This window comes from Chiloscyllium plagiosum, chromosome 11 (genome assembly GCF_004010195.1).
Source record: "Chiloscyllium plagiosum isolate BGI_BamShark_2017 chromosome 11, ASM401019v2, whole genome shotgun sequence".
Taxonomy (NCBI): Eukaryota; Metazoa; Chordata; class Chondrichthyes; order Orectolobiformes; family Hemiscylliidae; genus Chiloscyllium; species Chiloscyllium plagiosum.
The window spans coordinates 38431874-38447902 of NC_057720.1; the positions used below are offsets into that span (position 1 = coordinate 38431874).

Genomic DNA, 16029 nt, shown 5'->3' on the forward strand with positions numbered 1-16029 from the left:
TTGAATAAATTCCTCGAAGGGAAAAACAATCTTATCCAGAGCCTACCACGTGTGGGACTCTCCGGAACGAAAGCACAACTTGTTATTTTAAAACAAAGTCTTTGGTTTTTCAAAATAAATTTTGTGTAAGTTTATAGAAGAAGATGTCCCACAGTTGTTTCCCACTGCCTGTAATCCATTTCACAAAATGATTTATGCCTGGTTAGCTAATTGTCCATTGCACATATTAATGGACTAATCTAAGTTGTGATTTCCAAGATTTGCTTGTCATCATGTAATTGAACATAAAATATTTAATAAAAAATCAGTTTGTTTTCACTGTTCCAGTGCTCGAGTGCGTTTTGTAGTGCTACACTGAACAAGAAGGATCAGCACCTTATCAAAATTGCCTAACAATGCAGGCACCCAGATTGAAATAAGGATGCAACGTTTGTCTCAGCACCTCTGGTTTAAAGGCAACAACTGTCTAGTTTCTCCTGTGATGGCTGCCACACTGTCAAAACTGTATGTGTAGCTATGAGGTGTGGATAAATTTCAGGGTGACGGCACTACTGCTGTTCTGCAAACTAAAATTCAAGTCGTGATCATTTGGCGAAAGTACTGGAGAGCCCTTACTGATTGTACATCCATATCTCATCATGGTACCCAGAGGGTAACTTTTAGAGAGTGATGAGCAAATGGAGAAAATGGGGGGGAGAGGGAAATGAGGTGAAAACATTGATACAAATACTCTTGTTTTAATTTATAATATGCACATTTGACAGTCTTTTTCACTGTGCCATACCTTTGCTGTATACATGCTACTGTTTATATTAAAATTACATCAGTATTTCACTATTAAGGAGAGGATCACATCCACTTCGAGGATAAGTGCCTCAGTACTTCGAACATAAAAGCATGCCATGTAATTGACAAAAATAAAAATTATAAAAAGTACTAGCCTTGATGATCTTGCACATGGAAATAATTAGAAAATCACCCTATTTAATTTTTCCTGGACTTTAGTAATTTGATTAACTTCTTTGCATTTTCCCTCCTTCCATCCCATATAACTGCATCATGCTGTTATCATTGCAACCTAGGGATCTTTATGATTGTCTTTGATAATGTCTGTTCAATTTTTAGAAGCTACATTATGGAACAAATCCTTTGCAGTAATTTTCTTCCCCTTCAACATTAGTTGACTTAACCATGACTGGTTCATTCAGCATACCATGGAATCTTAAATATGTGCATTGATCTGTGTTTTTTGTAGTCACTTGTATAATTTTATTATCCAATAATTTGTTCTGGTTTCTCAGCTCTTCATCATATGATTGGGTCTGGATACAAAATCCATGTGCTTTATGTTTTCGTCCAACAGCACTGTTGTTGCAGTGTTGTTTTCAAAGTTTATCCAGTCAGATTAGAGATGCACACCCTCAAAATGTGTTGCTCAGTCTAAACTTGGGGCAGAAGGCCTTCTCAGCCATGCTGGAGCAGCAGACTACCTCAGATTTAAGATTACTATCTTTTTGATACATGCATTTTTTTGCTGAAAACACTGCACAGAATACTAAGAATACTTCATGCAAGACTCCAGCTTCAAGAATATAATGCTTGTTTTAGAACTCTGAAAATCAAATTATGTACCTGAGATCAGCTGGAAGTTTTGATTTCTACTTTCTTGGTTCATGCGAACCAGCTTTAACTAAAGGCTTTGCAACTCTTGTTATGTACGTGCAAGTCTGGTGTTAATTTTAGTTCTGAAAATGCAGAAAGCTGAGAGATCATATCATGGAACTACTCCTGTTGGGAGTTTGTTGCTTGCAAAAATATTTTCTTACTGAACAGACCTTCATTGTATGAAGTACTGTTTGTTCTTGTCGACAAATATTTCAGAAAAGTAAATGACAATAGTTAAGTGACTTAAGTTGTTCTAAATCATTAGGTATAATGTAAATAATGTTGCACCAGACAGAAGTATACAAATGAAAAATTGTCCATGCCAACTCTGTTCCAGCATAAAATAAGGTGATTTCTACCACTCTGTTTTCCATTTAATTGTAAATGTTCTTAGTGTTATCTGAACCAGCCTTTTTAACAAACATATCATTACATTGTTAAATTTCTGTTATTTTTGTACTCTGTATATGGAATTATCTGTAACTGAATGGAATTATATGATGGACCATTGTTTACCAAGCTGCAAGTTTGGAAATTAACTTCACTGAACATCATTGTTACCTAATAGAGGCTCAGTATTTTTTCAATGGGAAGGAGAGAGGTCATGCCAGATTTCAGTTGAAAATACCATTGGTTTGAATACAGTATGTCATTGGTAGAAAATGGGGAAACACTATTTTCGCTGTTGAATGTGTAATGTTAGCAAGTTCAATTTGAACAAATTCTCTTCCAGTATGAGCCTGTATTCTTTGTTGGTAAGTTATTACAATTGAATAACACCAATATTATTTGCCTCAATATTTAATTCCTGCAGTTTGAGTCAAACTCCAAAGAATTGCAAAGTTGAATCAGACTTTGAGGAAGTGAACAGGGAAAACTAAGCATATAAAACAACCTCTAAGTGCACAGTCAATGAAATGGCTAACCTCCTGGCAGGGATTACTGAAGGGTTAACAGTCATGTGATAGAACTGTGAATTGGTGAAACAGATGTGTATGTTGGATATGCTCCAAGGAATGATGTCAGATGTATACTTGCCTATTATGGCTAGGATATGGTTTTTTCAGAGCCCTTTTTCAGCTTGGTTTCTTGTCTTGATATTCATTGTGTTTAGCTGGGTAAGTTCAAATGAAACCATTACATAAAATGCTTGGACAAGTGATATCCTAGAGTTAAGACAACTTCTACATCCAGCATATGTTGATAATCCACTAACCCATTTTGTTTGGCACTAGTATTTATGCATGCTTTCGTTCTCCCTGTCCAACCCTCACAAAGTCTGTTCGTTTTAGTTGCTCCTACTGTAACTAGGCTTTTGAATGAGCACAAATGTAGTGATTATCTTGTTAGTTACAAAAAATACTCTAACGTCACACTATCATAATAGTTTGCAAAGAAGTATAATTTATGCTTTTTAACGGTGCTTTTTCTTTAGTTTTGAGAGGAATTTATTTCAAAGTTACTTGCTTTAATATTGATTATTTTGAATTTTCTAAACATCCATAGTCTGCTAAATGAGGAAAGCTATTTGAACACATTTTATTGAAAGTATTTCTCTGTTCTCAAAAACGAAATTGTAATGTGTTATCTGATGTTTGTTAGTTTGCTGCATACTGTTTTCTTGGAAAATAAATCCTTCAGTATCCTCTGTGCTACTGCTTGGTCTTTCCAATCCAGTTATCGGACAGTCAGGTATGCTTCTGTACATTATGGAGTACGCCTTAGGAAAAAGAAATTAGAAAGGTAACTTAAAACTAGTCTTGCACACAGCTCTGAAGCCCGATGGTTGTACATTACTTTGGTAAGGTTTGGATTCTCGGGATAGATTTTCTACTTCCGACTTTATAACTGCTAGTTTCTGTTCCAAGAAACTGTCAATAGAAATAATCACTGAGTTTATCATTGAGAATCATTTACAATTAAAAGTAGGCAGATTCTGTAAAAGATGGTTGATAGGAAATGCCACCTTTATGCCAAGGTAGCTTGTTGGAATTCCTGCCAGTTTGCCAAATCTGTATTATGGTTTCCTTGGGTCTTGAGGTGGTCTAGCTGTTCAGAGTTTCTATACTGCTCATTGCTGCTTAGGATAACCAAAATAACAAAATACATTATTTTATTCTTGTAAATTGGGCAGGTTATTTGAACAAAACAGTTATTACATTGATTTTCCCACATATTTAAATAATTGAATTAAGATTACTGGCTATAATGCAATTTGGACTCTAAACGTGGAAACTTGTGTTGACCAAAAAAGGTGTTGTATTAGTGGGGTTGGTTTGACTGTACTTGCTATGTTTTTCAGAAATAGTAATTATACATCAGGCAAAGTAAACTGCATTTCTTTCAAAAGGGTTTCTTATGGATGCCATTTACAGTACAAAATAGTGCATACTTAAATCTGCTAAAATGATAGCTCTGGTTAATATTTAGCAAGATGTTATAATGACTAGAAATTACACTACACTTGTGACAAAAGAAGTATGGAATGAATGTGATTTGGAATCAAATAGAGAAGGAGGCTTTCTCAGCAGCGTGAGATGCCTAACTGTATAATTTATGCAGATATTCCTGTGCCCTGTCTGTGGTTGGTTGCTGCCTGGCTGGCTGCATTCAGTTGCTTTCAACAGCAGATGGAGAGGAAGTGCTACTGAGCTCAGGATCTGCCACATAACAAACGGACAAATGCTTGCTGTAACGGAGAAAAATTTATGAATTGAACACTTTGTTCACTTTGGATTTGTGCAGCATTTTATTCCAATGATTCATGGTTCTGCTTTCCAGGGACTTCTATAAGATTACCTCGTAAATATTCTAATAATATCATTTGGAAAGTCTCCTTATGGCTTCACTTTGAGAGTGGAAAGAGAGTAGTGTTTTTTGAAGGAGGTGATGGAAGATGTCAATTCAAAAGACAGATTAGGCTGGCATGTAAGGAGAAATGTTTGACCTCATGTTGAAATGACTCTGAAGTGGGTTCTGATTGTGGCCATAACTCTTCTTGCACAAGAAGAGCTGTTGGCTATATGCTGAGTCTGCAATCATATAAAAACTACCAGTTCACAGGAGCTGCAGAATTGAAATAGCTCCGGCAGCTACACTCGTGATGAATAGGTGAATAGATGAATGAATTTTTGCATCATCTGAACACACGTGCCTGGCTACTCAAAAAAGAAACAATCCGTGCATGAGCGACGGAAATACTACAACGTATGGCCACCTCCGACTCTCTTCAAGCAGAAAGATGAAAAGATTCATGTTGCACTCGCTCCAAAATAAGGTGTCCTTGTGAAATATGAAATGAAGTACGTTGACTCCGTCTGCATTGATAAATGACAATTCCGATCGTGCACCTGCTGAATGATGTATTGATGTGAGAGACAACAAACTAGATTTTGGGTAATTCTCACAAGTCTGTAAATTGGAACAATCAAACAAAATTTGAACAGACAGCATGGATGATTCAAGTATTTTGAGGCGTCGAGGATTACAGGTAAGATTGGTAGAAGTGGCAGGAAGTATTTTCTCCACATTATGCTCTTAAAATTTCACAATGTTGAAATTTATGGAACGAGTTGGACAAGTTTTCTTCATCACTCTACTGAGGAATTTAACATCAATTTCCATTTATATAGCAAATTGAATACTGTAAAAGTTGAAAGTCATTTTCATTAAACAAACATTAGCATCACTTCACATAGGAGCTGAGAAATGATGACCAAAACATTGATCAAAGATGTAAATTTTAAGGGGCATTTTAAAGGAAAATGATGCAGAAAGGTTTGAGGCAGGGAACCCAGGAGTGTAGGGCAAAGGCAGCAAAAACGTTGGCGCTTAACAAGGGAGTGATAAAATATCAGACGTCTGAATGGACAGAAGTGAAAGGTCATAGAAGTCTTTTGAAGGAGTTTCCTGTAGGACTGGGTGTTTACAGAGATACAAATGAGTAAGCCTATGCACAGATTTGAATACCAGGATAATAATTTTAAAAATCGAGGAGTTACTTAAATAGCAGTCAACATAAGTCATAAACAGAGGAGTGAGGGGCATTCAGGAGTTGGCATGAATTAGAGTCTGAGTGGCAGAGCTTCAGATGTGCTCTGTATTGTAAAGGGTTGAATGTGAAAGGGTATAAGAGCATTAAAATAACCAAGTCTATGAGCAGTAAATGAGTGGGTGAAGGTGTTAGCAAATTAGCTGAAGCGGATAAATAATTAAGGACTTATTCAGGTAGATAGTAGTGGTTTTGGTGATGTTATGAATGGGACCAGTGACTAGGAAATTGATGTTGTCATGACAATGGCTTTCGTCTGCTTGCAGCTATATTCTAACATGAAAGAAACGGATTTTTGTAATATTGATGTTATATAACAAACGGAGCGTACTTCTTGAATGGTCAATTGTGACCTATTTTCAAAAAAACCTCAAGCTTGTGAGGGGAGAAAACATTATCATACAACTCAAACTTCAGACTGATCTTTTCTAAAGGCATTATTAACAGAAAGTAAAATTATAAGGGCTAATTTTAAAAAAAAATCATAAGAAATGGAAGACTCTTTAATCACTTCAAATATCATGTTGGCTTTTGTTGGTTTTATTTAATTCAGCTTTCCATCAGTTGTGCAAAATTGTTTTTACATATCTTAAAATACTTTTAAATTTAATTCTTTAATAGTGATGCCATTATGAAAGATTAGGACAAGGACAAAACTAATTGTGATGGCCTCCACAGTGCACTAGCAAGTCAGCATTCACAGCTTAGTTTTGCATATGAAAGGAGAGGTGCGGTGGAAATTAGAACTGTATTTCTCACAAGAGAAGCCATAATGTAAATGTACAACTGATTGGTGTAAAAATGTCAATGATAACTACAGTGTCTAATTAGCAAAAATTTAACTGGCAAACCTGGAATGCAACATGGCAAATCATGGCACTGGACTGGAGAGTATTTAATAGCAAATCCACAGAAGTTTAGGGACCTAAACAGGCAATCTATTATTGATCAGCTATGGTTAATCACCAATTCTGAAGCAACAAACACAGGTACTCTTACAGAATTTAATTTAAAGAAAGGCCAAGAACAAATAAACAACTGTGAATTATTTTAAGCCCAAATTTCCTTCTAATATTTCATCAGGACAGAGTTTAAGTTCAAAGAGTCTGGACAATCAAAGCTATCCAGAGAGCAGCCAAATCAAAAACTCAGCAGAGCTACAAAAACAAGCACGCACCCCATTATTTAGACAACAGTTTGCTGGCAAACCAGCTTGAGATAAATATTCCTGATGAAGGGCTTTTGCCCGAAACGTCGATTTTGCTGCTCGTCGGATGCTGCCTGAATTGCTGTGCTCTTCCAGCACCACTGATCCAGAATCTGGTTTCCAGCATCTGCAGTCATTGTTTTTACCCCTTTATTCTAATTCAGTCAATTGAGGGTAGTTTTAATACTCCCATGTTATCTGAGAACAGCTAATTTAATACTACCAAGAATGAAGTTTTGGATCTTCCTTGATGAAAGTTGCTGGATTACCGGAGATGCTGTCTGAGTCATTTCTGAAGTATAACCATTCACTTAGAATTTATGAGGGAAAGCATGCTGTGTGGTATAAAATGTATTCTTCTGCAGATTGGTAGCATGATAATGAGTGCATTCTGGTGTAGTCATGTTTGTAGTGCCGAATACATCATATTGGTGGGAGCATTTAACATGAGCAGTTACAGCAAAATAATTGATGCCTTAATCTAGATATTTTGGCTGTGAAGCACAATGGAAACTGTATATTTTTTAGAAGATATCTTTTTGAAAATGTTCATGATTCTTAGGGGTATAATAACTTAAACCTTGATTTCGATACAAAATTAACAAAGGTACATAGACTTGAGCTCAGATGTGGAAAGGGAAATATATGGTTTAAATTTAATTAATCTCCTACCAAGGGAATGGTGCACCATCAGTTGTAGAAGAAATGCTAATCAAGTGTCCTGGCTTTCCTTACAGGAGGCTTTAAAAGATCTTATAGTCATATTTTTAAGAAGAGCAGGGGAATTGACCATGATGTTCTGGTTAATACTTGGGTCTTATTGAACATCATCAAAAAGTTATTATTTAATGCTCATCATATTGCTGCTGCAAACAGGATCCTTCTCTGAGTAAATGGACTGCAACATTTTTTTGCATGGTCACAAGTGTCTTGGCTTCATTAGGTAGAAAGTGCTTTGGGAAATCTTGAGGTGATGAAAGTCTTTCAATAATTGCAGGTCCATCTTGATTTTATTGCAGCTGGAAAACCATGGAGGTCAGCAGTTGTGGTAAATTGATTAGGGAGGTAGGTAGATAAACATTGGCAGATTGAGCATGAGTGGGGATTAATTCATGGTCTTTTCTCTGCTTTGCACATGGCTTTGCAATGTGCCAGATGTTTGCAATCATAGGATATTAAGAATTAGTAACAAGAGTAGAACATTCCACCCCTCGAACCTCCCCCATCACCAGTTGGGTTCTGGCTGATTTGATGGTGGTCTGATCATTACTTTTTTGCCTAGTACTAACAGCCTTTGTTTTTTGACTAACAAGGGACTCAGTCTACCTTTCCCTTAAATGACCCTGCCTCCATCACATTTTGGGGAAATGTGTTGGAAATAGGAGCAAAGGTAGACCGTTCCTCCCCTCGCGTCTTCTCCACCCGAGAAGACCATGGCGGATCTGTTTGTGTTTGAATCACGCATCTATTCCTGATAACATTTAATTCCCTTCCCTAAAAATCTGTGTCCATGTGGCTCAGGGGAATAATCAATAACGTTGCTTCTACCATCATCTGAAGCTGAGTTCCAAAATTGTACAACCCTCGGAGAGAAAAAAGTCATTTCAGTCTTAATAAGGCAACACTTAATTTTAAGAATCCCTGAGTTCTACACTGACCCACAAGAGGAGACACCCATTTGACATTCACCTTGTCAAAATCAATCAAGTCATCCCTTATCTCTGTAAACACCCCCAACCCACAGAAAACTCTGCCAGAAGAACTCTAACCTTCTAATTCTCTCTCTTTTGTGCATGTGATATTTTAATTATTCTCCTGTTGGTGGTACTTTTGGCTATAAAAACAGAAACTGTTGGGGAAACTCGGCAGATCTGGCAGCATCCGTGGAGAGAAAGCAGACTTAATGTTTGGAGTCTAGCAACGTTTCTGTCCTAAGCTCCCAAATTCCCTACGTCTGCCTGTCTCTCTTCCCCTTTAAGATGCTCTTTAAAATGTATACATTTGATTCAGATGCACAAAAGGGAGAGAATTAAAAGGTTAGAGTTCTTCTGACAGAGTCTTCTGTGGGTTGGAGGTGGTTATAGAGATAAGGATGTCAAATGTATACTTTTGAGCAAGGTTCTAATCATCTGTTCTCATAGCTTCTGAAGTGTTTTGATGTTAATATTTGTTTAATAAGTGTAATTTGTGACTTTGAAGTAATAAAGCGTTCCTGCGCAAATGCAAGAGATGTTGAATTCTTAGATTGAATGGTGAAGCAAATATATCCAACTTGCTCCACACATCTCAAAATTGTGGCATTTTAATGGATAGGAGAAAAGTTCCACAGAGCTACAACTCTCCCAGAGAAAAAAATGTTCCTCCTCTCCATCTTGAATGAGAGACCTCCAATTTATCATCATCTCTGCTTACACGAGTTCCCATATTCTTTTGAAGAGTGGCAATTACTGTCAGATTGGCAATTCACTCGTACTTTTCTAATGCTGGGAATAAGCTCTGCTTTTCTCACTGGGATGTTCAGCCCTGGTCCCTTCAGAAATGTGGAACCTTCTGAAATACAGCAATTGTCTCTATCATAAAAGAAAATCAATAGGAAAGACAAACCACATACAGCCTTTTTATGGCAGTAGTTGCTGTATTGTGTTCAGAGGTTAAATGCAGCAAAGCTTGTGTGGATCAGGCTGTATCCAGCTTTGTTTTACACATTAGGAGTCTCTGACTTACACCAATATAAGCCTGTAATTTTGAAGTCCCGACCTGCGAACGTTTCCATATACTTATCAATAGCTACTTTCGATTGTGTTCCAACTGCGTACAAATTGACTTGTGGATGGACTCCAGAATCGAAGCCATTTGCAAGCTGGGGACAGTATTGCATATTTTCAAAAATAGTGCCTACAGCTATAACACTTATGTCTTTAGTGTTTGCACCACCTTGACACTGTTGATATCCCTGGCAGCGTTGACCCAGTAAATACATGTGCTTATGTAAGGACTACCACAAGATCCCAACATCGATCAGTCAACACCGGTTTGAGTACAAGGTCTCTCCCCATGTCGTAAGATTTGGATCAATGTCTGCTGTTGATTTGAATATTTTGTGAAAAATATTAACATACCTATTAATTTTGTTTTGCTTACATTTTGTCTCAAATTCAATACAGGCGGTCTCTGGGTTGTAAATGGGTTCTGTTCTTGAATCTGTTTGCAAGTGGATTTGTACATAGGTTGGACAACATAAAATGGTTGTTTGGAATGACAGGCCACATTCATATGTCTGATAAATTACACCCCTGTTGGAATCATGCTCCTACAAATGAGCATTCATAAGTTTGTTGTTAATCTGTCACTAAATCTGTTTTGGATAAAAGTGGCTAAATTCATCCAACTGCTTGCTCATGTCTAAGTGAGACAGTTATGTTAGAAAAGGATTTTTTAACTCGAAGCAAAATACTGTGGATGCTGGAAATCTGAAACAAACCCAGAATGCTGGAGAAACTCTGAAGAAGAGTTATGTTGGACTTGAAACATTAACTTAGTTTCTTGATCCATTGATGCTGCCAAACCCACTTAGTTTCTGCACCATACTCTATATCTGTTAAAGATATTTGGAAGATCAAAGAAAATTTGACAGGATTCCCCCGAGTGACTAAATGGTTATATTTGTCAAATAATCGAACTGCACTGGGTACATTCTCTGTCCTCCATTCCTTTGCTTTTATTCACTTCTACTGCCTTTCCATCCAACTGCTGTTTTGGTTGAACTCCACCGAACCAGGAATTGGAATGCAACAGCAGTGGAATAGAAAGGGGAAAGTTCTCCAAGGTTTCCAATCCCAAAGACAGATTAGTGACCCCAGTAGAAATATCTGAGGGCCTGTAAGGAGTGTATCTGAACAACAGTTCAGCACCTACTGAATAGCCTGTTATTTGAGATGCAAGGAAACTACAGGGGAGGTGAAGAAATACAAAGTGCATATTGACAAATGAACATCTTACTTGGATAATTTTTATGGGACTTTCAGATGTATTTATTGAAGTCTGCCTGAGCCTTTAGTTGGAGTTGAAGCTTAGGAAATTGCAAGAGACAGAGTTGGGATAATGGTAGGCGGTGACTTATGCCCTTCAGGGATCTATGTTGGGGTGTCACCTGTTATTAATCACTGAGATAATGGGAGAGAGTGCCACATTTTCAAATTTGCTGATAATCCAGATTTAGGTGACATAGTCGTGTAGATTGAAACATAAAACTAGACAATATATGGAAACCTGTGGAAAATGGATTTCAATGGGCATAAATGTGGAGTCATCCATCTTGGCCTAAAAAACATATGATAGTGTTTGAAAGGCTTTTCTAAAAGCAGCAAATTATGTAATGTCAATGCTAATTTTAAAATTGGAAATGGTAAATTTTTGTTGACTAATGATATTAAGAAATATAGGGCAAAGGTGGTGAATGCAGGCAAATCATAGATCACCTGTGATGTCATTGCATGATGGAAAAGGTTTATGAAGCTACATGGCCTCTTGCTGTTCTTGTATCTATTAGATTTTGAACCATATCTGACAGTCACCTCTACTTTTCACTTGGGCAACAAAGCCCTTCGACCAGCTGCCAAGTCGATTGCTCAGTGGGATAAATGTGAGAAGAAAGTAAATGTTCTTTCTGTTTTGCGTACATTCTTCAAACAAAAATTCTTTTAGCTGCTATTGTGGCCTGGAACCGTACACAAGAAACGTCTGTCCACCCCCACCAGTGAGATTCCATCGCTGCTATGCCTGCAGACACTGAACACATCCCACATGAAGGATGGAGGTTAAACCAGCATGCACCCTCATGGGTATTGCTTGGCAAGTGATCCAAGAGCAACCTTTAAAAAGCTGCTTGCTAGGCAGCCTTTCTTTAGGGCATACACCAAGCATTGGACCTGGGGAAGTGGGAATGAGGGGGAAAAAGGGAAAGAAAATAAATATAATTTTATAAAAATTGTTTATGTTTTTGTTATATTACTTTGTAAAAGGAAATTCATATAAGTCTATCACCCAGATACTACTGAAGAACATTGGATGATTCGATGTATCTTTTGAAAATATGGGTACTTTCTGGTTAAATTTCAATCTATTGGATTATGAAAAAGTCTTTTCAGTGAATGATCATCCAGATTTAATTGAAATTTTGCCACAATAATCAAACATAAAGTTTTTAGTATGATCAATCATGCCATATATTTACATTATTATCACAAATAAATTTCTAACAGCATTTGAGACTCTTATGTGGACATTTGTCACTTAACAGATTTGATGATAATTTGCGCTATTGAAAACTTATCAGTAACTAAAAAATAATTAGAGTATTCTGTTTTCTGTCTTCTACCTTATTATTTCTCTAAATTGGTGAACAAGTATTTTAATTATTTTATCTTGTAATTTGGTGTTACAATTTCTTGTAGATTGTATGCTTTATTTTTTAAAGTTCAATTTCTATGAGCAGTTTGATGCAATCAACGCACTAAATTGCTTTAGGCCAGTATTTTCTACCTTTTGTAACTATATCTTATAGCTGAACCAGATTGAAATTTAAATTCTGTAAACCAGAGAGATTTATCAATGCAAATCTATTTGAGAGAGTCTGTGATTAATATCCGGCATAATGGTACCAGCAAGTGATCTTGTGCTCAGTCTAATTTAAAAATATGTATTGGAGATTTGTTTAATTTTGCATTATATTTCATTATTGGATTTTGCTGTATCAACATTAGAGCCACATTGGTGATTCGTTCTTGTTCAGTTAAACCCTTTCTTCCTTTTGTTGAGCTGGCCCTTCATCCTCAAATCGTTGCAAGGCAGATAACTCAACTCTGTTTAAATGGAATAAACATCATGTGAAATAACATTTGCGATGTACCTAGAAATAATTAATATAGGTTACTAGGCTATGCAAATTGCAGATGTGCAGGACATTTCGTATGATAATTTACAGGTCTTTTGCTGTAAAGACACTTTCAAGATAATCAGAAGTATATGTTGCCTTGACAGTGGATTAAGTGTTTGTACTTAGCTCCTTCCAGGGATCTTTTTTGAAGTCCAGTTAGTTGAATCTGAAACTAGGAGTCGCTGGAGATCAGTATATACAGCGCACCTCCACCAATTAATCAGTTTCTTTTTCACTGCACTCTTGTGCATGTCAAGTCAATTGGCATTTAATTTTGGATTATAGATATATATTTAGAGTGGCAGAATTGAAAAGTAGTTGGGTTAAACTTGTTTGGCTTTGATGAGGGCATGCCTGCAGTACTGTGTAAATGTGTTGCCATGTTATGAAAAAGTAATAGAAATTACAGTGAGGTTGCAAAGATAATATGCAAGATGAACCATAAACACAGGATTGTTTTTATTTAAAAGTGAACAATTTTTATTTGCAAGTAGAGAAGGCTGTGGTGAACTGAGGTCTTTATATGTGTTTAGGGTTTAATGGAGTAGACAGTATGAATATTTCTACTTAGGAGAAAAAAACAAAATTCGAGGATTTCAATTTGAGGAGATAGTTGCCCAGAAAGCAAATCAGGAATTAAAAAGTAACCTTTTTATTCTGAGACTGATTAGAATGTAGGAATCTAAGACAGGGAAGTCAGCAGTTGGCATGGGTAGTATTAAATGCACGAGGGAGTGGAAATAGAGTTATGGCAAGATAGTTAGAGGAGGAACGATGGCATAGACTGATTAGGTCACGTGGCTGTTTGTACATAATATGCATCCAAGAATTTTGAGATGTTTCATTATTTTGCAACAGATTCAGTGAATGATTTTCAGTGAACCGTTGAAATTAATTAACATGCTTCATTTGCCCGTGCTTTGTTTATTTCACCTCTGAGTAAGTCTGGCTCCTAATCTGGGCATTGAAAGATATAGACTAGATATTTTTCTCTGCCACTGTGTCATTTTAGCACATATCTATTTGTTTTACTGTGGATTGCAAGGGACTGTGTGACTGTGTATATACAACAATAATAAAATATTATAATCCAGGAACTGCGTGAATTATATCGTCACCTCGTAGTATGTAATATTCAAGAAGAATTTAAGTATTTTGTATGAATTATCTAGTGAGTTTGCCTGCCTGCTGTTTGGATTACTTTAACAATATTTCTTTATTTATATGAAAGTCCCAGAAGATGTTCTATTTGAATTATGTAATGTGAGAATTCTTTTGAAATACGAGGATGTTTTGTTTTGTGTCCCAATTTTCCTATTTTTCTGTTTCTCTCCTCACAAATTACATGCTCTCATTTTCTTGATGTTTGTTTAGATTGGTCAAAACAGTAAGGTCTGCATGTTCAGGTATAATGTATGATTTCTTGGTATTCTCCCAGAAGACGGTCTCTGAAATAAACTGCTGTCATATCAACCTGTTGGGAAGTTGGTTTGACAGCAGATATGGGGGCTATATTACTTAAACAGTTTTAAGAATATAATGGAATAGAGTCATCCCTGAATATATAATTTAAAAGGCAAGGCTGTTCTGCGCCCTCGATGATTTTTGGATATCGAATCTAATCAATTACATCTATGATCAATTATATCACTTTGTAAATTACACCATTCCTATTGGCAGGTTTCTTGGTAAATAAATACAATTAGAAATATTGGATGGTAATGACATCATGGGTGGTTTGATGAAACCGGGTGTCCCATTTTTTGGAGATAGGCTTGAACTGTTTTTGGGATTGGCCTCATTTCTATTGAATTAATGAGCTTCAAATACTGAAACATGGCACATGGGTCGTTTGTTGAACCGGAGGTATTGTGTTCAAGTGAAAGAAACAGTTGCATGCCTGTGATCACTAACAATGGCAAGATGTGGGACCAGAAACTGCAATTCTGATAATGGAATTAGTGTTGTATTACTTGTAGCTGCTAATTTTAAGGCTGAGTTAAAATTTGTATCAGCTAAAAAATGATGGGAAACTGCAGTCTTTGGCATGCTACCATCTTGTTCTCTTTGGCAGAAACTGTGAATTTCAACCTCATTGTGTCCATTATTGTCTACTTTTCTGTCATACCCCAAAAATCTGATTAATCCTTATTTTCCATTTTAATATTCCATCATCCGGGACTTATTTTCTCAATCAGCTCATTCTTTCTTGGGACTTGGTCCTCTAACTCTCAAATCTGCTGCTGGCAGTCAGTCTTCAAAAAAGTCCACCCTGCCAATTCTTGCAATTTAATTCCACATAGGCAATCTTTGTCTTCCATGCAAAGATGCTGCCTCCTGAGCAAGTCTTTCATGCGACCCTATATTTGACTTCCTTTAATTTGTCTCTCAATGCTGAAATGGCCTTTACCAAAGCTAGAGAAAGCATTCCTCTGTAAATGGAACTCTCAAAAATTACTGTTCTTTGTCCTTCTAGACATCCCTGCAGCCTTCAGTGTAGTGGATCATCCTGTAATCCCCAGGATTATATGTTACCCGTATCCTGTTTGTTTAGTTTAACTGTGGGAGTGCAATTACCATGGATGAATTCAAGCCACAAAGTCATAGAGATGTACAGCATGGAACCTTCGGTTCAACTTATTCATGCCGACCAAATATCCTAAACTAATCTAGTCCCATTTGCCAGCACTTGGCCCAGATCCTTCTAAATCCTTCCTATTAATATACCCATCCAGATGCCTTTTAAATGTTGTAATTATAGAAGCTTCCACCACTTCCTCTGGCAGCTGATTTCATACACGCACTCCCTTTGTGTGAAAAAGTTGTCTCTTAAGTTCCTTTTATATCTTTCCCCCCTCACCCTAAACCTTTTGCCCTCTAGTTCTGGACTCCCCTAACCCAGGGTGAACACCTTGTCTATTTAGGTAAAAACAATGACTGCAGATGCTGGAAACCAGATTCTGGATTAGTGGTGCTGGAAGAGCACAGCAATTCAGGCAGCATCCGACGAGCAGCAAAATCGACGTTTCGGGCAAAAGCCCTTCATCAGGAATAAAGGCAGAGAGCCTGAAGCGTGGAGAGATAAACTAGAGGAGGGTGGGGGTGGGGAGAAAGTAGCATAGAGTACAATAGGTGAGTGGGGGAGGAGATGGGGAGAGGGACTCCCTGAGA

General features: G+C 37.0%; 1 protein-coding gene across 7 annotated transcripts in view; it reads left to right on the forward strand.

Annotated features, from left to right (window-relative positions):
• The window catches only part of mast2 (microtubule associated serine/threonine kinase 2), a 411089-nt gene that overhangs the window by 121640 nt on the left and 273420 nt on the right, over nt 1–16029 (forward strand). The window contains exon 1 of one of the 7 annotated variants that reach the window (XM_043699136.1): nt 4291–5155. The exons of 5 other annotated variants lie outside the window; for them this stretch is intronic. In XM_043699136.1, the coding sequence (XP_043555071.1) occupies nt 5117–5155 (39 nt within the window). In that variant the 5' untranslated portion in view covers nt 4291–5116. Of the gene's footprint in view, nt 1–4290; nt 5156–16029 lie in introns of those variants that run through there. One more of the 7 variants, XM_043699140.1, reaches the window with a different exon arrangement.